The 24475-nt window shown below is 35.5% G+C and overlaps 1 protein-coding gene and 1 long non-coding RNA gene across 8 annotated transcripts in view; one reads left to right on the top strand and one right to left on the bottom strand.

Annotated features, from left to right (window-relative positions):
• The window catches only part of LOC147579955 (uncharacterized), a 489173-nt gene that overhangs the window by 284263 nt on the left and 180435 nt on the right, over positions 1 to 24475 (bottom strand). The gene's annotated exons all lie outside the window — the stretch shown is intronic.
• DDHD1 (DDHD domain containing 1) overlaps positions 1 to 24475 on the top strand; it is a 110084-nt gene that overhangs the window by 41692 nt on the left and 43917 nt on the right. For 2 of the 7 annotated variants that reach the window (XM_086709731.1, XM_086709733.1), the window contains exons 2-6: positions 10815 to 10988; positions 11629 to 11649; positions 18309 to 18410; positions 20263 to 20391; positions 21453 to 21600. In XM_086709731.1, the coding sequence (XP_086565857.1) occupies positions 10815 to 10988; positions 11629 to 11649; positions 18309 to 18410; positions 20263 to 20391; positions 21453 to 21600 (574 nt within the window). The remainder of the gene's footprint in view (positions 1 to 10814; positions 10989 to 11628; positions 11650 to 18308; positions 18411 to 20262; positions 20392 to 21452; positions 21601 to 24475) is intronic. The other 5 variants (XM_086709734.1, XM_025919044.2, XM_025919043.2 and 2 more) reach the window with 3 other exon arrangements.

The following is a 24475-nucleotide window of genomic DNA, read 5'->3' on the forward strand; positions in this document are numbered from 1 at the left end:
TGTTTCCTGTATCTAGGCTGTGGGGAGGGAGGAGGAAATTGTGCTCTCTAGCTTTTTTGTTCTTAGAGAAGTCTCCTAAAAATCCCTGCCATTCCAGCATACATTCTGAGATTCGTAAATGAATCTTCCCCCAGGTGTTTTTCAAACTGCTGCTTCTAGTCTATATCTAAGTTAGGTTCTTTCTTATACTCTCTCTTTTAGGGCAGGGACTCAGTTTCTCTCATGCTGTCCCGGAGCAAAGCCCACTGATTTTTAGAATTCCAGTTTTTAAGCCTCACTGATTGTAAGAACTCGAATGCTAAGACCCTGTGGTTTTCAAAGCCATATGTTATGAGGGTTTTCTTCTTCCCAATACAGGTCTCCCATACCTCAGATGCCTAATGAGGCATCTTCTCCTTTCTGTTTTTGTGCCTGTGGCGTCACTTCCTCCTACAGACAGTCTCCCAGTTATTTTGGTTGCCAACCACATCTTTGATGTGGCCTCTTCCCTACAATTAGCTGTAGAGTCTGCTCTGCCAGTCTTCAGGTTGTTTTCTGGGTTACTTATATTGATGTGGATGTTATCTCTCTGTATGCATGAGATGAGGTGAGCTTAGGATCCTCTTACTTCACTATCTTCCCTGGAAGTTTTGGGAAACTATTAAAATACCCCAAGCAAATAAAAAATAAACAAACTTGAGGACATACTAATAGGGGTATTGATGGAAGAGGCATTGATAAAAGGAAAGAAAACAAAAATAATGAAAATGAGATGCAGAAAGAAGTAAAAAGCTTGAGAAAGAAAGTGTATGAAATGCAATATAGACAAAGGGAGACCCAACATATTTATAATTAGAGTCCCTGCAGAAGAGAAATCAATGGAACAGAACTAACGATTAAGCCATAATTCAAGGCAACTTTACAGAAGTAAGAGAAAAACTGAAATCTACACACTAAAAGGGCCCACCTTGGACAGATTGATTCAGAACAATGAACTCTGAGTCAGATTAGATTTTATTAGATTTTAGATTTTAAAGACTAGGGAAAATATTAGACTTCAAAGACAATTTTTTTTTTTTTTTGCCCTCTGGGGTAAAGAGTGAGCAGGAGATGACTTTACTAATAATAATAAAAAATTAGGCTCACATCAGACTTCTCAAGAACAATATACCAAGGAAAACTACCGGTAGGATCCCATTTTTAAAAACTCAAGGAGGGGCACCTGGGTGGCTCAGTCATTGAAGTGTCTGACCTCGGCTCAGGTCATGATCTTGCTCTTCTGGAGTTCAAGCCCTGTGTCAGTCTCTGTGCTCATAGCTAAGAGCCTGCCTGTTTCAGATTCTCTGTCTCCCTTTCTCTCTGCCCCTACCCTGCTCAGGGTCTCAGTCTCTCTCTCTCTCTCTCTCTCTCTCTCTCTCAAAAATACAAAAAACATTAAACTCAAGGAAACAAAGTTCAAGCTAGTAATCCTGTCCTTCAAGTATCAGAGTGATAAACAGTTTTGAACATGAAAGAATTTACAAACGTGATAGTGACAGATAAACAGTTTTGAACATGAAAGAATTTCCATGAGTTTTGAAAACTCCAGGAAACAAAGTTCAAGCTAGTTATCCTGTCCTTCAAGTATCAGAGTGATAAACAGTTTTGAACATGAAAAAGGTTAGGAAGTTCTTAGAATTTAATAGATTTAATTGTAGATCCAGAACTAAAACAGTGGTGGGGACATGGGTGTGAGTGTTACACATTCTGACAAAGTAGAAAGAATAAAACTAAAAATGAGTGAAGAGAGAAAGAGAAGATAGAATAAGATCATTCCCTATTGTATAAATATTAAGTGGCGATTCTAAGATACCACTTAAAATGGACAAACCAGATGGTAAAGGTTAAATAAGAAAACAGATTTAAGATTCCCTAAAATACACACATACACATAAACACACATGCAGTGTATGAAGGTAACAATTAGAACAAAAAGTGTAAATCTTCCTAAATACCGAAAGAAACCTTAAAAAAAAAAAAAAAAAAACAAAAACAAACAACAGAGCCCAGAGGAAGATGGCAGCGTAGGAGAACGCTGGGCTCACCGCGTCCTGCTGATCACTTAGATTCCACCCACACCTGCCTAAATAACCCAGAAAACCACCAGAAGACTAGCAAAATGGAGTCTCCGGAGCCAAGCATAGACGAGAGGCCCACGGAAGAGGGTAGGAAGGGCGAAGAGGCGGTGCGCGCTCCACGGACTGGCGGGAGGGCGGAGGGGCGGCCCGCCGGCCAAGCAGAGCCCCCGAGTCCGGCTGGCAAAAGCGGAGGGGCCGGATGGAGTGTGTTCTGACAGCAAGCGGGGCTTAACATCTGGAAGGTTATAAGTTAACAGCTCTGTCCGGAGAACGGGAAGGCTGGAGGACAACGGGAGGGAGAGTTGCTGAGCCCCAGACGACAGAGCTCAGCTTGGCGGGGAACAAAGGCGCTCGCCAGCGCCATCTCCCTCGCCCATCCCCCAGCCAAAATCCCAAAGGGAGCCAGTTCCTGCCAGGGAACTTGCTTGCACCATGCAAACACCCAACGCTGTGCTTCTGCGGAGCCACCCCTCAGGCGGCAGCGGGTCTGACTCCCGCCCCGTTGCCGCAGGGCCCCTCCCGAAGCGGATCTCCAAAGGAAAAGCGAACTGAGCCTGCCCCTCCTGCCCCTGTGCACCTTGCCGATCCACCCCAGCTAATACGCCAGATCCCCAGCAGCACAAGCCTGGCAGTGTGCAAGTAGCCCAGACGGGCCACGCCACCCCATAGTGAGTCCTCCCCCTAGGAGAGGGGAAGAGAAGGCACACACCAGTCTGACTGAGGCCCCAGCAGTGGGCTGGGGGCAGACATCAGGTCTGACTGCGGCCCCTCCCACCAACGCAAGTTATTCAAGACAGCACAGGGGAAGTGCCCCGCAGTCCCGCACCACTCCAGGGACTATCCAAAATGACGAAATAGAAGAATTCCCCTCAGAAAAACGTCCAGGAAATAACAACAGCTAACGAGTGATCAAAAATAATTTAAACAATATAACAGAAAGTGAATTTAGAGTAATAGTCATAAAATTAATCACTGGGCTTGAAAACAGTACAGAGGACAGCAGAGAATCTATTGCTACAGAGATCAAGGGACTAAGGAACAGCCAGGAGGAGCTAAAAAATGCTATTAATGAGCTGCAAAATAAAATGGAGGCAACCACAGCTTGGATTGAAGAGGCAGAGAATAGGTGAATTAGAAGATAAAATTATGGAGAAATAAGCTGAGAAAAAGAGAGATAAAAAAATCCAGGAGTATGAGGGGAAAATTAGAGAACTAAGTGATGCACTAAAGAGAAATAATCTATGCATAATTGGTATTCCAGAGGAGGAAGAGAGAGGGAAAGGTGCTGAAGGTGTACTTGAAGAAATAATAGCTGAGAACTTCCCTGATCTGGGGAAGGAAAAAGGCACTGAAACCCGAGAGGCACAGAGAACTCCCTTCAGACATAACTTGAATTGATCTTCTGCACGACATATCATAGTGAAACTGGCAAAATACAAGGAAAGAGAAAAAATTCTGAAAGCAGCAAGGGATAAACGTGCTCTAACATATCAAGGGAGACTGATAAGACTCGTGACGGATCTCTCTACTGAAACTTGGCAGGCCATCAACTGATGAATGGATAAAGAAATTATGGTTTATATACACAATGGAGTACTACATGGCAATGAGAAAGAACGAAATATGGCCCTTTGTAGCAACGTGGATGGAACTGGAGAGTGTGATGCTAAGTGAAATAAGCCATACAGAGGAAGACAGATACCATATGTTTTCATTCTTATGTGGATCCTGAGAAACTTAACAGAAACCCATGGGGGAGGGGAAGGAAGAAAAAAAAAAAAAAAAAAAGGTTAGAGTGGGAGAGAGCCAAAGCATAAGAGACTCTTAAAAACTGAGAACAGGGGCGCCTGGGTGGTGCAGTTGGTTAAGCGTCCGACTTCAGCCAGGTCACGATCTCGCGGTCCGTGAGTTCGAGCCCCGCATCAGGCTCTGGGCTGATGGCTGAGAGCCTGGAGCCTGTTTCCGATTCTGTGTCTCCCTCTCTCTCTGCCCCTCCCCTGTTCATGCTCTGTCTCTCTCTGTCCCAAAAATAAATAAAAAACATTGAAAAAAAAAATTTTTTTTTAAAAACTGAGAACAAACTGAGGGTTGATGGGGGGTGGGAGGGAGGGAGGGGAGGGTGGGTGATGGGTATTGAGGAGGGCACCTTTTGGGTTGAACACTGGGTGTTCTATGGAAACCAATTTGACAAAATTTCATATATTGAAAAAAAAAAAAAAAAAGAAACTTGGCAGGCCAGAAAGGAATGGCAGGAGATCTTCAATGTGATGAACAGAAAAAATATGCAGCCAAGAATCCTTTGTCCAGCAAGTCTGTCATTTAGAATAGAAGGAGAGATAAAGGTCTTCCCAAACAAACAAAAACTGAAGGAATTCGTCACCACTAAACCAGCCCTACAAGAGATCCTAAGGGGGATCCTGTGAGACAAAGTACCAGAGACATCATTACAAGCATGAAACCTACGGACATCACAATGACTCTAAACCCATATCTTTCTATAATAACACAGAATGTAAATGGACTAAATGCACCAACCAAAAGACATAGGGTATCAGAATGGATAAAGAAACAAGACCCATCTATTTGCAGTCTACAAGAGACTCACTTTAGACCTGAGGACACCTTCAGGTTGAAAGTGAGGAGATGGAGAACTATCTATCATGCTACTGGAAGTCAAAAGAAAGCTGGAGTAGCCATACTTATATCACACAAACTTGACTTTAAATTAAAGGCTGTAACAAGAGATGAAGAGGGCATTATATAATAATTACAGGGTCTATCCATCAGGAAGAGCTAACAATTATAAATGTCTATGTGCCAAACACAGGAGCCCCCAAATATATAAAACAATTACTCACAAACATAAGCAACCTTATTGATAAGAATGTGGTAATTGCAGGGGACTTTAATACTCCACTTAAAGCAATGGGTAAATCATCTGGACACATAGTCAATAAAGAAACAAGGGCCCTGAATGATACATTGGATCATATGGACTTGACAGATAGATTTAGAACTCTGCATCCCAAAGCAACAGAATATACTTTCTTCACAAATACGCAGGGAACATTCTCCAAGATAGATCACATACTGGGTCACAAAACAGCCCTTCATAAGTATACAAGAATTGAGATCATACCATGCATACTTTCAGGCCACAATGCTATGAAGCTTGAAATCAACCACAGAAAAAGTCTGGAAAACCTCCAAAAGCATGGAGGCTAAAGAACATCCTACTAAAGAATGAATGGGTCCACCAGGCAATTAGAGAAGAAATTAAACAATATATGGAAACAAACGAAAATGAAAATACAACAATCCAAATGCTTTGGGATGCAACGAAGGCAGTCCTGAGAGGAAAATACATTGCAATCCAGGCCTATCTCAAGAAACAAGAAAAATCCCAAATACAAAATCTAACAGCACACCTAAAAGAAATACAAGCAGAATAGCAAAGACAGCCTAAACCCAGCAGAAGAAGAGAAATCATAAAGATCAGAGCAGAAATAAACAATATAGAATCTAAAAAAACTGTAGAGCATATCAACAAAACCAAGAGTTGTTTTTTTGAAAAATTAAACAAAATTGATAAACCTCTAGCCAGGCTTCTCAAAAAGAAAAGGGAGATGACCCAAATAGATAAAAGCATGAATGAAAATGGAATTATTACAACCAATCCCTCAGAAATACAGCAATTATCAGGGAATACTATGAAAAATTATATGCCAACAAACTGGACAACCTGGAAGAAATGGACAAATTCCTAAACACCCACACACTTCCAAAACTCAATCAGGAGGAAATAGAAAGTTTGAACAGACCCATAACCAGTGAGGAAATTGAATCAGTTATCAAAATCTCCCAACAAATAAGAGTCCCGGACCAGATGGCTTCCCAGGGGAGTTCTACCAGACGTTTAAAGCAGAGATAATACCTATCCTTCTCAAGCTATTCCAAAAAATAGAAAGGGAAAGAAAACTTCCAGACTCATTCTTTGAAGCCAGTATTACTTTGATTCCTAAACCAGACAGAGACCCGGTAAAAAAAAGAGAACTACAGGCCAATATCCCTGATGAATATGAATGCAAAAATTCTCAATAAGATACTAGCAAATTGAATTCAACAGCATATAAAAAGAATTATTCACCATGATCAAGTGGGATTCATTCCTGGGATGCAGGGCTGGTTCAACATTCGCAAATCAATCAATGTGATACATCACATTAACAAAAGAAAAGATAAGAACCATATGATCCTGTCAATCGATGCAGAAAAAGCATTTGACAAAATTCAGCATCCTTTCTTAATAAAAACCCTCGAGAAAGTCAGAATAGAGGGAACATACTTAACCATAATAAAAGCCATTTATGAAAAGCCCACAGCTAACATCATCCTCAATGGGGAAAAACTGAGAGCTTTTTCCCTGAGATCAGGAACACAACAGGGATGTCCACTCTCACCGCTGTTGTTTAACATAGTGTTGGAAGTTCTAGCATCAGCAATCAGACAACAAAAGGAAATCAAAGGCATCAAAATTGCAAGATGAAGTTAAGCTTTCACTTTTTGCAGGTAACATGATATTATATATGCAAAATCTGATAGACTCCACCAAAAGTCTGCTAGAACTGATACATGAATTCAGCAAAGTTGCAGGATACAAAATCAATGTACAGAAATCAGTTGCATTCTTATACACTAATAATGAAGCAACAGAAAGACAAATATAGAAATTGATCCCATTCACAATTGCACCAAGAAGCATAAAATACCTAGGGATAAATCTAACCAAAGATGTAAAAGATCTGTATGCTGAAAACTATAGAAAGCTTATGAAGGAAATTGAAGAAGACATAAAGAAATGGAAAAACATTCTGTGCTTATGGGTTGGAAGAATAAATATTGTCAAAATGTCAATACTACCCAAAGCTATCTACACATTCAGTGAAATCCCAATCAAAATTGCACCAGCATTCTTCTCGAAGCTAGAACAAGCAATCCTAAAATTCATACAGAACCACAAAAGGCCCTGAATAGCCAAAGTAATTTTGAAGAAGAAGACCAAAGCAGAAGGCATCACAATCCCAGACTTTAGCCTCTACTACAAAGCTGTAATCATCAAGGCAGCATGGTATTGGCACAAAAACAGACACATAGACCAATGGAATAGAATGGAAACCCCAGAACTAGACCCACAAACGTATGGCCAACTAATCTTTGACAAAGCAGGAAAGAACATCCAATGGAAAAAAGACAGTCTCTGTAACAAATGGTGCTGGGGGAACTGGACAGCAGCATGCAGAAGGTTGAAATTAGACCACCTTCTCACACCATTCACAAAAATAAACTCAAAATGGATAAAGGACCTGCATGTGAGACAGGAAACCATCAAAACCCTAGAGGAGAAAGCAGGAAGAGACCTCTCTGACCTCAGCCGTAGCAATTTCTTACTTGACACATTCAAAGGCAAGGGAATTAAAAGCAAAAATGAACTATTGGGACATCAGGAAGATAAAATGCTTCTGCACAGCAAAGGAAACAATCAACAAAACTAAAAGGCAACTGACGGAATGGGAAAAGATATTTGCAAATGACATATCGGACAAAGGGCTAGTATCACCAAACTCCACACCTGAAAAACAAATAACCCAGTGAAGAAATGGGCAGAAAACATGAATAGACACTTCTCTAAAGAAGACATGCAGATCACCAACAGGCACATGAAAAGATGCTCAACGTCACTCCTCATCAGGGAAATACAAATCAAAACCACACTCAGATATCACCTCACGCCAGTCAGAGTGGCCAAAATGGACAAATCAGGAGACTATAGATGCTGGCGAGGATGTGGAGAAACAGGAACCCTCTTGCACTGTTGGTGGGAATGCAAACTGATGCAGCCGCTCTGGAAAACAGTGTGGAGGTTCCTCCAAAAATTAAAAATAGACCTACCCTATGACCCAGCAGTAGCACTGCTAGGAATTTACCCAAGGGATACAGGAGTACTGATGCATAGGGGCACTTGTACCCCAATATTTATAGCAGCACTCTCAACAATAGCCAAATTATGGAAAGAGCCTAAATGTCCATCAACTGATGAATGGATAAAGAAATTGTGGTTTATATACACAATGGAGTACCACGTGGCAATGAGAAAGAATGAAATATGGCCCTTTGTAGCAATGTGGATGGAACTGGAGAGTGTGATGCTAAGTGAAATAAGCCATACAGAGAAAGACAGATACCATATGTTTTCATTCTTATGTGGATCCTGAGAAACTTAACAGAAACCCATGGGGGAGGGGAAGGAAAAAAAAAAAAAAGAGGCTAGAGTGGGAGAGAGCCAAAGCATAAGAGACTCTTAAAAACTGAGAACAAACTGAAGGTTGATGGGAGGTGGGAGGGAAGGGAGGGTGGGTGATGGGTATTGAGGAGGGCACCTTCTGGGATGAGCACTGAGTGTTGTATGGAAACCAATTTGACAATAAATTTTATATTAAAAATAATTTAAACAAATAAAATAAATAAAATAAAATAAAAATAAAACAATAATAACAACTATAGGGAAAAAAGAATAAGTATGAATAATAAAATGTTAATTATAAAAACACACAATTCAAATGTATCAGTCATATCAATAAGTATAAATGGGCTTAACTCATCTATTAGAAGAAAAACATTTTCAAATGGCTTCCTAAAGCAAAACCCATTCTGTGGTGTCTGTAAGAGACATATCTAAAACCTAGTGATTCAAAGAGTTAAAAATGAAGGGATGTGCAAAACTGTCACAGGCAAATAGAAAAAAATAAGAAAGCAAAGGTTTCAATCTCCACAAAGTAGGCTCCAGATTAAAAGTCATTAAACATAACAGAATATACTTTATAGTTTAAAAGCTGTAATTCACAATGAAGTTATAATATTTTTGAGTATCTGTGTACCAAATAACACAGTAAACACCTACATACAGAATTGCTATAGCAGAATATAGGATAATGTAAGAAGTAGAAACCCATATTACATTTTTAATACATCACAGTACAAGTCTGATACAATAACATATTTCATGATCATCTGGTAAATTTTCTGTCTCACACCCAGAATTAGCCATTTCTTGAAGGATCTTGGTTTCTTTTGGTGGGAAATGGTATTCAGAGATCATGGTCGTTGTTTCAGGAATGCTCAAGTGTTGGTGTGTTTCTAGGCCTTTTCAGTGGACAAAGCTTAGAATGCTTTTTTTAAGTTTATTCTGAAAGAGAGTGCACACACTTGTGTGCATGTGTGTTGGGGGGGGTGGGGAGAGGGCAGAGAGAGAGGAGAGAGAGAATCCTAAGCAGGCTCCACGTTGCCAGTATGGAGCCTGAATAGGGCTTGGGCCTACGAGCAGCAAGATCATGACCTGAGCCAAAATCAAGAGTTGATTGTTTAACCAACTGAGTCACGCAGGTGCCACAGGCATTTTTTAAAGAGAAAATACATCATTTTAGTTCATGCTGATATTTCTAACTGAAGTCAAAAACTTTTTTTTAAGTTTGTTTATTTTGAGGGGGGAGGAAAGAGAGAGAGAGAGATGGGAACGCAGAGGAGGAGCAGAGAGGGAAAGAGAAAGAATGCCAGGCAGGCTCTGCACTGTCAGTGTGGAGCCCAGCGGGGCTTGAACCCACGAACTGTGAGATCATGACCTGAGCTGAAACCAAGAGTTGACTAAGCCACCCAGGTGCCCCACCCCCTACTTGAAATTTAAAATTACAATTTTTATTTCTTTGATATTTGTATTTGTATCTTTTTTCTCATTTCCTAATGATATTTAATAAAATTAATATATTCATTTTAACCTAGAGTTTCAAATCAACAATACCAGTATTATTACAATTATTAACAATTATAACAGTGCAGTTACTACAAAAAGCTTAAGATATATTTGCAGTTCTTTTTGTCCATAGGGTATATCCCAATATGTATATAAAAATTACTGTGTTTTAAATCCACTTGAAATAATTTTTCTATGTATGATTAAACCATATCTCTACATAATTAAATTCATTTTATTTTGCTATTTATTTTTAAGGTTTTTCATTTCCATTTTATTTTTGCTTTATTTTTTACAAATTTTAGAGGATTCAAGATAGCATAGCTGACAATTGTGGTTTATTCTTAAAAAATGAATAAATAGCTACTAAAAGTTTTAGACTTTTAGGAACAGTAATCAAAAAAAATGTGGAGTTCAAGAAAATTTTCTACTCAGTTTTTTTTCTAAAATGGGTGAGGAATTTACTATAATTAAATGTTTCAGCTATTCCTCTATGCTAACTGGGAGTCCATAACCTTCAAGGAAGCCCTAAAAAGTGCAACACACTACTACCCCACACACTGTTTCTCAACTGCTTCTGGGAGTATACATCAGTGTTTTCTAAGACATTAGAACTGTCACCAGAGTCTTACATGAACTTGTCTTAACCCCTTTGCCTACTCATTTGGATTACTCAGGGCCACAGTTACAAAGATAACTGCTCATCTACCTTTCTAATGCCCAAATAACTTTTGTGCATAATACCCAATTAAATAAAATTATGTACTGTAAAAAAATATATGTACTGTGGCCTGAAATCTAAAATTTAAAACTTTAAATGATTCTTCTGCGTCAAGAAAGTCAGTTTTTGCCACGGTAGTAACAAAATATAAAATTATAGTTACTATGTCTCTTTCTGTGATTTCTCTTTTCAGAGGCTGATAAAATACCAGTAATGCGTGGACAGTGGTTTATTGATGGCACTTGGCAGCCTCTAGAAGAAGAAGAAAGTAATTTAATTGAGCAAGAACATCTCAGCTGTTTTAGAGGTCAGCAGATGCAGGAAAATTTTGATATTGAAGTGTCAAAATCCATAGATGGAAAAGATGGTAAGACCAATTAATACATTTAATATGTTTTGTAAACTAAGTAAGTTCTTGATGAAGTTTAGAGTAGTTCTTAAGTTTGACGTGGTAATTCATGAGTATTAGAATTTATAAAATTTCTGATAATTTTAAATATTTGATTATTTTAGAAGTTAAAACTGCTATGAATTTCTGAACCATCTCAATTTTTATTTTGCTTAATATGTATGTTCACTGGCATGACACTAATATGATTTAACTATAATTGTACAAATTGTGATAATATGTTCTGTGAATTAGTCATTTCTGTAGTTTTTAATTATTAATGAAAGTTGAATCTACAAAAAATGTCCTTCTATCAAAAGAGCAGTTTTGTTAATATTTTAATGTTTGTTCTTTTCTTGAAATTAAAAAAAAAAAAACAATTTTAATTTCCTTTCTGTAAGCATCTTTGAGCTGTCTCCATATTGGTAACCACATCAACTTTTAATTTGAAACAGTCTACTCCTTATATTCCCTTATTCAGCATTTGGATATGTTTGCAGTAGCTTAAAATATTTATATAATAGCCAAGATTGACATGTTTCATTATGTATCTGATCTTGAGTAAAACTTAAAATATGTGGTAAAGTTAAAAATACTTCTATTGTTCCATTTACTGCAGGCAGTGGGATCAGCTATTCTGGTGAGTATAATAATACAGGTAGATTAGAATTTGTAGATTTCTCTATTTTTTTCTAAAAAGTGTTTCTCCATCTATGCTTGCCTTTATTTTGGAGGTTTCTTGGCAAGCCCCATTGAATCTAGTGAACTAATGAATTAAGTGATTTTTTTTTCCCCTTTCCCTTGTAAAACGTCTCTAAAGCAGGAAAACTCAGTATCGATCAAGTAATTCACAGAATGCAGCTTGGAAAAAATTATGTGGTTGGAAATAATTGTTTACATGGCATAATTAATGGCAAAACAATAAGCTTTAAATCGGCTTTTTTTTTTTTTCTTATTAACAAACATCCCAAGTTTTTTTCTTTCTCCTACTCTTTGTCTCTGAACACACACACACACACCACTTGTCACAAGCAAGGAAACTGTCTAGTTTAATTTATGCCAAATTAACATACCGGTTTTGTATAGTTGATTAAAAGTCCACATAACTGAGGAAAGATGTGGCTTCTGAATAAATTTGCAATTAAATCTAACAAATATATATAATAGTAGTTATCTATTATGTGCCAGATGCCATACTCTTGGAATTTTAAGTATCTCATTTTCCTAATCTGTAGGGTCAGATTTGTCCTTATTTTACTGTAAAATTCAAGCTCAAGGTTCTTACATATCAATATGTACAGAGCAGCTCAGTGTCTACAGAGCAGAGCTCTGTCTGCATTCCCACAGAGTGCTGTCAAAACAATACTTTCTCTGGTTATAACACAAGTAACAATTTTTATATATCCATGATCTTATATTAGTGAGTGAAGTATTTTGTACTTTCTCATCACCACTACCAAAATGCAATTGCTATTGGAGAAGAGTGAATTCTACATTTTTTTCTTTCTGTGAATTCTCCTTCAGTCCTGCCTCAAAAATGGCAATTCACCTTAACAAACTTAGTTTAGCCACCCACATTCCTTACTAATAGTATAGGGACAAAAACCCAAGAGCTCAGAGGAGAAAAAGGATGAGTATAAAAAAAATATATATATATATATAAGTAGATTATTCTCCTTTTTTGTACTGTATTCAAAACATTTTTTTCCTCTTGCTAATCCATCTTGTGGAAGTTAGTTATCAGCTCTTTTTCATCTCTAGAACCCATCTATTTGGAATCTTGGGGTGTTTGTTTTGAGAGAGAGAGAGAGAGCATGTGCGAGTGGGGGGAGGGGCTGAGAGCGAGGGAAAGAGAGAACCCCAAGCAGGTTCCGTGGTCTCAGTGAGGAGCCCAAGACAGGGCTTGATCTAAGGAACAATGAGTTCATGACCTGAGCCGAAATCAAGAGAGGGATGATTAACCAACTGAGACACCCAGGCACCCTTGGAATCTTGTTTTTATTACAATAAAAATTAGAATTCTGTGTGTCCTTTTTACTTCTACTCCCTACCAAAATGTTAAGTGTAGCAGGATACTTCAGTTTCCTTCAAAGTGCCCTAATTTTATGAGCCAGTCATTTAAATAAGTCTGATAAAGAACATGGTATATTTGTATGATTAGATTTTTAGTATGTCTTTGTGTATGTTGATTCTAGAGTATCAATCTAGGATATTATAACAATATTTTTTGCTAGCTTTAAGGATATACATTGAGTAGTAAAATTCCAATTAGTAATAACAAAATTTTTAAACTGTTAAACATTTTTGTGTTGTGATCTTTCAAAATGATGATTCTTTAAGGTTCACTAGAAGAAAAATTGGTTTTTTAAAATACGCTATGGCATATAGGTAAAGCTTCAGCGTGTTATTAACGAAGATTTTAAGTTCAATTTTGCATATATACTGTTTTCATAAATTTCTAGCCATTTTAGTTGTTCAGTTTTATGTAAAACATACATTTATGAATTAAGATGTGATGTTTGACTTTGAAGATTATGGGAAATTTTGTAGTACATTTAAAAATTATCACTGGTCTTAAGGAAAGAATATTTGCTGTCCAAAAAGCCACCATTATTGGAAAAATAAATCAAATTTGCCATATCTATAAAGGAAAAACATATTCTAATCTTTTACTTTGCTTCTTACCTCCAAGCTTCTGAAATATCCTATTTCATTAATTAATTAGGGTAAAAATATCTTTTCCACCTAAATTTTCTCATGTACATAAGATAAAGCCTTGACTCTTCATATTTTCAGGAGGTTTTTAATATTTCCATGTTCAGTTAGTACTGTGCTAGGCACTTTTGTGAAAGAAATAGACAGGGTTTTGACCCTCAAGAAGTTTTGGGGAAGACAGCCAAAGATGAGAATAGTTCCAAAGTATAAGTAAAAGATAACACAGTAAACAGTGAATACAGAATTAGATATTCTGCAAAAAGATTTAGAATAAAGAGAGTTGGAAATCACAGTGCCGTGGAGTTTTTTCAAATACAGTTTTCTGGAAAAGTCCCATTTAATTATTAAAAGCATTTTTAAATGGTATATTTGGGAACTCTTAAGTGCTCTGTGGAATTTTTTCCTTTTTTCCCCTTCCTCTGTGAAAATTCTAAGAAACCGAGCCTTTGCCTTGAAGAATGTTAAAATAAAACAGCAATTCCTTTTTTTTCTCACCTTATCTGTGTTTTGGTTAGGGTAGCTGATGCTACAAATAACTTGGATTTTTTAATATTTTCTCCTTGTTAATTTTCCTACTAATCTCAAAGTAAGCATTGAATTAAATAGATTGGTGAAAATTTAGCATAACTTTTTTAGCATACAAATAAAGATAACCTATAAAAATATAATCACTTTTTCAACTTAGATACTTTAATCTAAATTTTGTTTTCTTTGAAAATTAAAATACAAATTCTCTTCCCACCCTACCTCCTAGCAGCCTAGAGTTTTACTGGGGATGGATTATACAAATAAAATCAGGCCTGCAAATAAGTAATTTTGAAAATTCTTAAACATTCTGCTAGATTGGTATTTCACTCACTTCACAATTTTTCTTTGGAAGCAATAATCAGTTTTAAAAAGGTTAAAGTAAATGGGTTAGTCCTGTACTTCACTCTGGCCAAAAAATGTGTAACCTCAATCCAGTCATGAGAAAACATCGATAAACTCAAATTAAGGGACATTCTACAAAACAAACTGATCAGAGCTCTTCAAAAGTGTTAAGGGGTCCTATTAACTAGATGAGGGGTATTGTTTCACAATGTGTAAGTATCTCAGCGTACCATGATGTACACTTTAAATATCTTATACTTTTGTCAATTATACCTCAATAATGATTTTTTTAAGTATCAAAGTTATGAAAGATTGAAGAATTTGTCAGTTTAGAGGAGACTAAGGGAACATGACAATGAAATGCAACATGGTATCCTAGATTGGATCCTAGAACAGAAAAGAACATTAGAAAAACTGGAGAAATCTGAATGAAGTCTATATCTTAGTTGCTAGTGTTGTGCTAATATTAATTTCTTAGTTTTGATAATTGTACTATAGTTACCCTAACTTTAGGGGAAGCCAATATATGATAATTCTCTGTTCTATTTTTGCACCTTTTCTGTAAGTATAAAATTATTCCACAATAAAAAGTTTTTAAAAAATTCCTGTAGGGTAATTAAAATAGTAAAAAAAAATTTAATTCAAAAGAAATCAAGAAAGGAGAAACAAGAAACAAAATACAGATGGAACAAAGAAAACAAATGGGAAATAGTAGACCTAAATTCACTCATGTCAGTAATCACAGTAAACGTAAGTGAACTAATGCTTGAATTAAAAAGCAGAGATTGCCAGATTAGAAATGCAAAACCTGACTATATGCTGTCTACAAGAGCCACCCTCTCAATATAAAGTCGTAGCTAAGTTACTATTCAAACTAATTTGGGGTGCTCTGACATCACAAGTGTTGGTGGATCTTGACTTAAAACATTTAACAATTTGGCATGTAAAGTGTGTATTCCTGTCACTGTTACTGGATAAGAATATAGTGAATATAGAATTGCAAACTGTGAATATAGAATTGCAAAAGTCAAAAAGGTGAGAGGAGTTGGAGGCGTGCTAACCCTTTGTAATCAGCTTTCCTTTTCCTCTCTCTGGCAACTAAGAGGATTCCCACCTTCTAGCTTTTAGTTACTATGTTTTATAAGTTTATCTAATTAGTTTCTCTGAGATCCAAGGTTTCTATGAGTTTTCTCATAGCTGGCAGGTTTGAGATGTGCAGACCGGCTTCCCCTAAAGTTGAGATTATATAGGTTAACAGCTTTTAGAACGGGAAAAGTCATTGAGTTGTTCTATTCTGAGGATTAGTATGTCATCAGCAACCACCTTTGTTGATACTCTGTTGCTTTCAGAATTATATAATGAAGAAAATCTCTTTAAGAGGTGGATTAGTAAGAAAACCTATTGGAAATGCTTTAAAGTACTTTAAATTTTTTTCATTGCTGTGTAGGCTTTAGTATACATTTAATTAAATGTTAGCATTTAATAAGTGAACATTTTGAGTTTATGCATATTTTTGCTAACATAAGAATTCTTAACTAAAACTTCATTTTACGGGGAAAAATTAAGTAATGCTTTTTAGCACTTGAATTTCATTTAGTGGTGATCCCTGTTTGGATTGATAGTAATTAGTTTTTGTCTCTACTGTACTAATGATAGTACCCCTAATTCTGTGCTTTGGGTTGAAAAAAATTGAGCTTTCTAACTATACTATGGGATGTTGTGACAGATACGGCAAGTGACTTTCAAGTGAAAATAAGAATTTAATTTGAGAGGAAGGTAAAGAACCATATCTGTTTAATTTTGTGAAAGTATTTCAAATAAATGTGCTTCTCTATTTTTGTTATATTGGGATGTTTGTCTTTTTTTAATCCCTAAATTGTACTGTTCCTTTAGAAAGAAAAGCCTTTCTTTTTTATATTTTGACTAGTTTTCGGAAAGTGTTTGCATAATTTTGAAATGTAGTCAAATGGTCCATATGTATTTCAAGTAAATTTTTAAATAATTGCTTATTTAAAATGTGGGAAAATGTATTGGTATGTAACTAGCAATAGTTGACAGGGAAAATGTTGACTTCAAGGTTATCTGCTGATTTGCCAAATATCAAGTCTATGTCTGGCTTTATGTTGGCTATTTCATGCTTACAGAATGTCACAGCATACTTTGTACTAATGACTTTTTTTATTCTTTTAATTTTCTTCTAGTAAATATGGATTTGGTTCATGTTAGTTTTACTAGTGGAAATATAAAATCTAGGTTTTGTTTCTTTGAGTATTAAAGTCTCAAATTTATGTCAATTTGATCTACTTTGATAGCATTTTCTTAATGAATTTTTTGTTTAAAAATGTTTCCTGCAACTGGTACATCTACTCCTCAATAACTGACCAGAAGGTGCCTGAGAGAAGACACTTTTTCAGTGAAGAAAATTGTTTCAGCTGTCATTTTCTACCCCTCTGTGACAATGAAATGTTTTTATAATCTTGATGTTACATTCCAGTTTTTAATCCTAGTCTGTAGCCATCTAATTACGTGTGGTTGTGATTATTAAGTGCCTTGTAAGCATTTCTGTTACCTTTATTGCACAAATCTCTGAATATATTTCATGTGTACATTTAACAGATTTTTAAAAATATTTCTAGTACCATACAACAGGAATTAAGTATGTTCATATTTGAACAGTATTTAACCTTTGAGTGTCATGTTAATGTAGAAGGGAGTGAGGATGCAAAAGCAAATGCTTTTTAGAACACAAATTTGAACTAAGTCCTAAAGGTTCTTGTGGTTCATTAATTGAACTGATTTGTAAAGTTCCATTTCAAGTGGATTTTTAAATAATTGCTTATTTTAAATAAAATTTATTTTGAATAAATTGCTTATTTTATTTTAAAGAAATTTACAACTGAGCAATTGCAACTGTAGCAATGTTTGACAGAGAAAGTGTTGACTTCAAGGTTTTCTGCTGATTTGCCAAATACCAAATCTATGTCTGGCTTTATGTTGTCAGTTTCATGTTTACTAGATGTCACAGCATACATTTTTACTGGTGACTTTTTTTTTTCATTATGTGTTACTAATCTTTCATTTTTTTATAACTAATCATTTAAAAGCACAGCTTCCAATTTGATTTATTTTGGCAAAAGTTTCATTTTAAATATTCTTTTAGCAGCTTGGACAAAGTTGCAAAAAGAATATTTTGTTTCTGTGGGAAGCTTCCATTATATACTTCAGTAATAGAAGGCATCTAGTGGAATGTATACTGTGATATTTTCTCAGGAAAACTGCATTGATGTTTAAAATGTTATTTATTGCCTTCTTAATTTGCATATCAGCTGTCAGCTATGTCATAGTCACAAATTTGGTGAGAGTAAAGAACCTTAGTATTGTGAAGATGGGACTTATACATCCCTTATGCATACAAAAAATACCATGACCTATTTTTATTCTATGTATGCAAAGACATTCAATATGATCGCATAGTTATCTTTAACTGATAGGTATCATTTGCCTTTTTTCTTGCAATAAAAGTAGAGCATATATTTGATAAACATTATTAAACTAATGTTTTGCTTTACTGATTTTTCATGAGAAATTATATAAATAAATCATTTAGAATGTTTGTCAAATACAACTCATTTTTTAAAATTAATACAACAAAAAGGCAAAATGGCAAACCTCATTTAAAATTTACTTTGAAGCTCAGTGTTTTTGCTTTCTTAGTTGTCTACCACCTCCCTCCCTTCTCCCTCCCTTCTCTGTTCAAATGGAGAGGATATAAGGAGAGTACAGATGCGGCAGGTCTTAAGCGAAAGCGTTCTCAAGGTACAGTAATTGTAGTTTTATTTCTCCATGTAGTTATACACCCTGGCTTATAGCATTCAGTATTTAAAGCGTAGAAATTATTAGTTTTTAGAATTGTGTCCAGTGTGCTATTTTGTTTAGAGTTACTTAATTTTAAGCGCTATGAACATTTGTAAATAATGTGTGTGGTCCAGTAATGACATGTTCACCAATACTAAGACGTTTTACTTTAAGACAGTATGTGGATGGTTTGAGGAGGAACAAGATTTCATTGACTTACCACTGTTCTTTATCTTGGTCTTACAGTTTCAATGTTTTAAGCATATGTTACTCAAAACTATTTGAACAAAAATGTGGTTTAGAAACATTAGATAAAAAGGCATAAAATAGTGATTTGGATCAGGCATAGAAAAAGTAAATAATTGTTAAACTCATACAAAATATTTTCTTAATTTATGAAAAGTTATTTTATAGAAAGCTGAGTTTGTACATTGTTTTTCTGAAGTTTTTTTTGAGAATTGAAGATATTAATGTTTGTTACATTAATTGCATCTTGGTCTGTGTTTAGTGTTAGTAATATGTCCGGGCAAATAAGTGAAATACAAATTGGTTTTTTATAAGTTTTTGAAATTGTATTTGTAGTATAACTTAAGTACAATTCCCCAGAAAGGATTTACTTTTCTATGTATTCTAGTAGGGAATAGATTTTCATAAAAATGACTTTATGGTCTTAGATCTTGACAAGGGCTATAACGTTTCATATATAAGCTGAGGTTATTTCCAACCCATCCTCAAATCTGAATAGTTAGACTCTGCTGGTAACTAGCTTTGTGGCAAGACCCTATTAAGGGACTCTTTGTACCTCTGGGTCTTTATATATAGTAGAGATTATATTTTGCTTAAAAGGGATTTTTTTAAAAAATAAATCAGACATAGTGATTTTAAGGTGCCTGGTTTTCTGAAAGGTATGTGAATTTTTCTCATCTCTATACCGGAGATACAGAGGAAAGTTTAAGGCCTTCAGAATATAAGAATTATCAAGTATGAATCGATGGATATGTTATGACACTTCTCTTAATCTGCTGCTTCCACAAACACGTATCACTGAATTTGTGAAATGGGTCTAGGCTCTGCTAGGACACTGGTGCTCGTGGTACAAAATGATCAAGACGTAGTCCTTGCCTCACAGAGCTTATGTATTCCTTGAGCATATAGGTTTCATTTTTTTTTAGAGCCTATTTTCAGAAATGTAATAACCATACTGATTTGAACATCACAGTAGAAAAAATTTCTTTGATTTCTTATTAAAACATCTTTCAACTTTGGATTTCTGTTATGGTGAGCAATATCCAGTGATAATTCGTTTAGTATCCATTCCAAAACTACCTATTTCTAATCAGTTAGATTGTTGTCTTCCCCGTCTTCCTCTCAGTCTTGTTTTGTCTTGCACCGCTGAGTGAAATTTTCACAGATCCAAAAATATAGTCCACAGAAGAAAAGAAACTTAAGTTTCTATGTCAAAGGTATTGAGGACTTTCATGAAGGTATAAATTATCCCTTAGAAGGAAGAAATGTCATATCACCTGGGAAAGCAGTTCTTTAATAATCAGAGCATGTTAACTACCAGTTAGAGGTTAAAACTATGGTGGGTAAGCCAGTTATTCCGTGTTGTTCTAACGAATTACCATTCCCTGTAGCATGGTTAATCATTTATAAAATAAAGCCCCTATCCATCACTTGCTTCAATTTAATATGTGTTTCAGCAAAATAATTTTATATTCAACTGAGTTCAAATACTGATTCAAAAATCTGTGTATTCTAATTCTTTGCACAAATGAGAGACCTTCAAATTAATTTTTCCTTTTTGCAACAGCTATTCACAGTTTCAAGTTGAGTAGAAATCATGTGGACTGGCACAGTGTGGATGAAGTGTATCTTTACAGTGATGCAACAACTTCTAAAATTGCAAGGACAGTTACCCAAAAACTGGGATTTTCTAAAGGTAATTGTTAAATATAGTTTGTCAAACTTTGGGGAATCTTTTTTTCTTGTATTCAAAAGGGACTATTCAGATTCTATTTTTAGTATATTTTAAATATGTATTAAATTTAGTGATAGTTACTGCCCTGTTAAATGAAACTTTTATTAAGGTGATTGAGTTCACATGTATTCATCAGTGAATAATCATATATTTAGAATGATCTGACAAAATTAATAAATATCTTTTATACTTCTAGAAACACAACAGCATTCAAACCTCAGGCAGTGATGTGAAAATAAAACATGGCAATTGAAGGTGAAGACTAAAAATTTTCTGTTGGATTTAGTGATGTAGAGATCATTGGTGACTTGGATGGATTGAGGGGCTAGAAGCCAGACTGGCATGGGTTGAAGTCTAAGTAGGGGAAGAAATAGAGGCAGTAAGAATAGACAGCTCTTTACAGAAGTTTGACGAAAGGAAAGAGGAAATGGTGCTTGAGGAAGATGTGAGAGCATTATTAATAAATTTTTCAGAAAGTTTCGTTAAGTCTGATACCAATTTTTTTGCAATTACCTCTTATATAATTTCTTTGATAACAAGATGTACTTGAATATCTTCTTACATGTTTCCTAGTCATTTGTATTTGTTTTGTGAATTACCTTGTCTTTAGCCCATTTTGCTATTTCAGTGGTTGTCTTTTCACTTTTTGATTAGTAAGCTCTCCTTTGCACTCCAGTAATTAACTCATTAGGCACTGAATTTTGCAAAAGTTTTCCCGGTTTATCATTCATCTTTTATCTTTGCTTCATGGTATTTTTTTTTTTTTTTTTTACAGAGAACTTTTTAAATTTTTTATGTGTTCAGTCCATTCTTCCCTCCTTGCTTTTCTTTTCCCTATGGTTTCTGGCTTTGGTGTCATGTACTCTGAGCCAGTCACTGTACATCATTTCACAAATTTCATCCCCACCCAACCCAGTGAAATTTTTTGCTAGTGCTCCTTTTTCTTTATTATTTCTTTAAATGTATGCCCAAATGCTATTTCTGGAATAAATAGTAAACTTACAATCATAATTTTTCTACAGCATCAAGTAGTGGGACTAGACTTCATAGAGGTTATGTAGAAGAAGCCACATTAGAAGACAAGCCATCACAGACTACTCATATTGTATTTGTTGTGCACGGCATTGGACAGAAAATGGACCAAGGAAGAATTATCAAAAATACAGCCATGTGAGTGAGTTCTTTGATGAATACATTCTCCATCACTAGAATCCAGACTTTTATCCGGGGTATAACAGAGTTTAATCATTCCACCGCATGTTCAATGCAAACTACTCTAATATCTCTTAGGTTATAGATGGAATTTCTAGACCAAATTGTGAGAGTGATTATGTCCAGATGATGATGATGATATTTGAGGTTTTTTCCCCCACAACATGGAGAAGAGGAAGAATAAGAAAGTGTTTTCAACTTATTAATTTACATTATATTAAGGTTGAAAGCAAAGAAAAATTGTAGTTCTTAGTTTGTATCTTACTCACTGAACTGCAGAAACAGAATAATTACAAGGTTGCATAATGATGAAAAACATAAGAATTTTTTAAATTGTCATGGAGCACCTGGGTGGCTCAGCATCTGACTTGAGCTCAGTCATGATCTCACAGCTTGTGAGTTCAAGCCCCGCATTGGACTCTCCGCTCTCAGCACAGAGCCTGCTTTGGATCCTCTGTCTCCCTCCCTCTCTGCCCCTCCCCTGATTATGTTCTCTCTCTCTCTCTCTCTCTTTCAAAAATAAATAAACATTTTAAATAAATAAGTAAATAAATTGCCAGTTAGCAGCTTAACCTAGCCAATTAATTACTACCAGAGGAAACTGAACTCTAAATTTTACACAGAGAACAGTGGATTATTTACCAACACACCACGTACATTATTTACCTCATTAATTTATTTTTATTCAACTTTATTCTTTTTTTTTCCCATCTTTAGTCTAAAAACTGTAAGATGTTATGGGGGTGAGGGATGTTTATACTTGTGTGTGTTTGTAAAATGTTAAGGACTGTGTTGAAAGGAAATGTTAGGGTTAAGCCACCATAAATGTGGCTCTAAACTAGCCATCAGTATGAAGAAAAATCTAATCATATTTATGATGTGATGAAACAGATCAGTTTTTGGTTCAGAGCACACTTTATCTGGTTCTGAGGCTTCAAGTAAATGTATTTCTTGAGTCCTTATAGAGCAACTACTGTGCAATACCAGAAACTTTGTCCTCATCAACATCTCTATAATAATGCAATGTTGAGTTTTGTTTCACCTTTTATTGTAACACCTCTTAATGTCAACTGATGGATTAAAGTACGGTTCAACTTTTAAAAATTTAGTCAGATACCGCTAAGCCACCCTAATTTTTTGTCAGTCTTCCTAGTTTCTATTACAAAAATCTCTTCTTTCTGATTTGTGTTCTGAGGAGTTGCACGTTATTTCTTATAATATTTGTATTCTTATGTCAAAATGCTAATCTTTTGCTTGGATATCTAGGAATCTGAGATACGGGTTTAATGACAGATTCACTCTGGCGCCATTGATAAATGAGAAGGTATCAGCTTGCTTTCTTTGGATGTAGGTGAGGGGAAACCTAATCCAAAAAGGCTTGAACCAAAAGGAGGATTTAGTAGTTCATAACACTGAGAAGTCTAAATGTAAGATGTGTCAGTCCTGAGAACCGAGAATCCAGTTTCTACTGTACTTTCTTTCATTTTTTAGCTATTCTCAGACATCTCCTGTGTGTGCTTCCAGATACGGTTTATATTATATTATGTTCAACTTCAGAAGAAAGAGTAACCCTGTTTTTCCAGAAGTCCCAGCTAGCCTAGGCATTTCAGTGACCAATGGCGTTGCATCCAGCTACCTGAATCTGTACATGCGGCCATGCAGGGTATGATGTATTGAGCTTGTCATCTCCCAGAGTCAGATGGAAGTTGGCTTCATCATCACCATAGGGAGAGGTAGAGCCACAAATAAAAATCAAGAGCTATTACTGTAAGTGGAATGAATGAATCCAGAGTGGTTAAAAAAATAAGTATCTGCTATCGAGAAGATGCCGTCATTCCTTCAGAGACAGGGTAATTTGATGGAAAACCACCCACATAAACTAGTAATTGATAGAAAATAAACAAAAAGAAATTCTGATTAATTATAAACAAGAAAATCCAGAGGATCTCTTAACTCTTTCCCTGCTTTCTACAATTCCTTAGTAGTCCAGAACTGTAAAAAGAGTAAAATTAACTTCATCCTTGTCACTACCATTCTGAATCTTGTTTGTATTTGTGAGACTACAGTTGATTTTCTTTTTTTAATTTTTTTTGGCAAAACTGAGAAGCCTGCAGCTTGGTCAAGAAGACCAAGAAAAAAAGTGTGATGTATTGTTGACCAAGAAAAAAGTAGATTCAAATTGCTAAAATCAGGAATGAAAGAGGGGACATAATTACTGACCTTACAGAAATCAAAGGATTATAAGGGAATACTATGTACAGTTCTGTGCCGATAAATTAGATAGCCTAGATAAAATGGGCAAATTTCTAGAGAGATACAAACTACCAAACTGATTTGATGATCAATAAGAAGAAATAGAATCTAAACTGACCATTAAGAAGTAAAGCATTTGAATTAATAATCAAAAAACTTCCTTCCAAAAAAAACAAAAATGCTCAGGACCAGATGGCTTCACTGGCAAATTCTGCAAACATTAAAAGAGCACCAATTCTTCATAAACTCTCCAAAAAACTAAAAGAGGAAGGAAGACTTCTCAACTCATTCGTTGAGGCCAATATTGTCCTAATAACAAAATCAGACAGATATCATAAGGAAAAAAAACTTATAGATCAGTATCCCTTATGAATACAAATAACTATTCTTTATGGACCCCAAAATTCTCAACACAATACTAGCAAACTGAATCCACCAACATGTAAGAAGATTATACCTTACGATTGATTGGGATTCATCCTAGGAATGGAAAATTGATTCAACATATTTTTAAAAATAAATCAAGGGTAATACACCACACTAATAGAGCAAAGGGGAACAAAAACATCATGTGGTTTTT

The sequence above is a fragment of the Puma concolor genome, chromosome B3 (genome assembly GCF_028749965.1).
Source record: "Puma concolor isolate L17-30 chromosome B3, mPumCon1.1.hap2, whole genome shotgun sequence".
In the NCBI taxonomy this organism is placed as follows: Eukaryota; Metazoa; Chordata; class Mammalia; order Carnivora; family Felidae; genus Puma; species Puma concolor.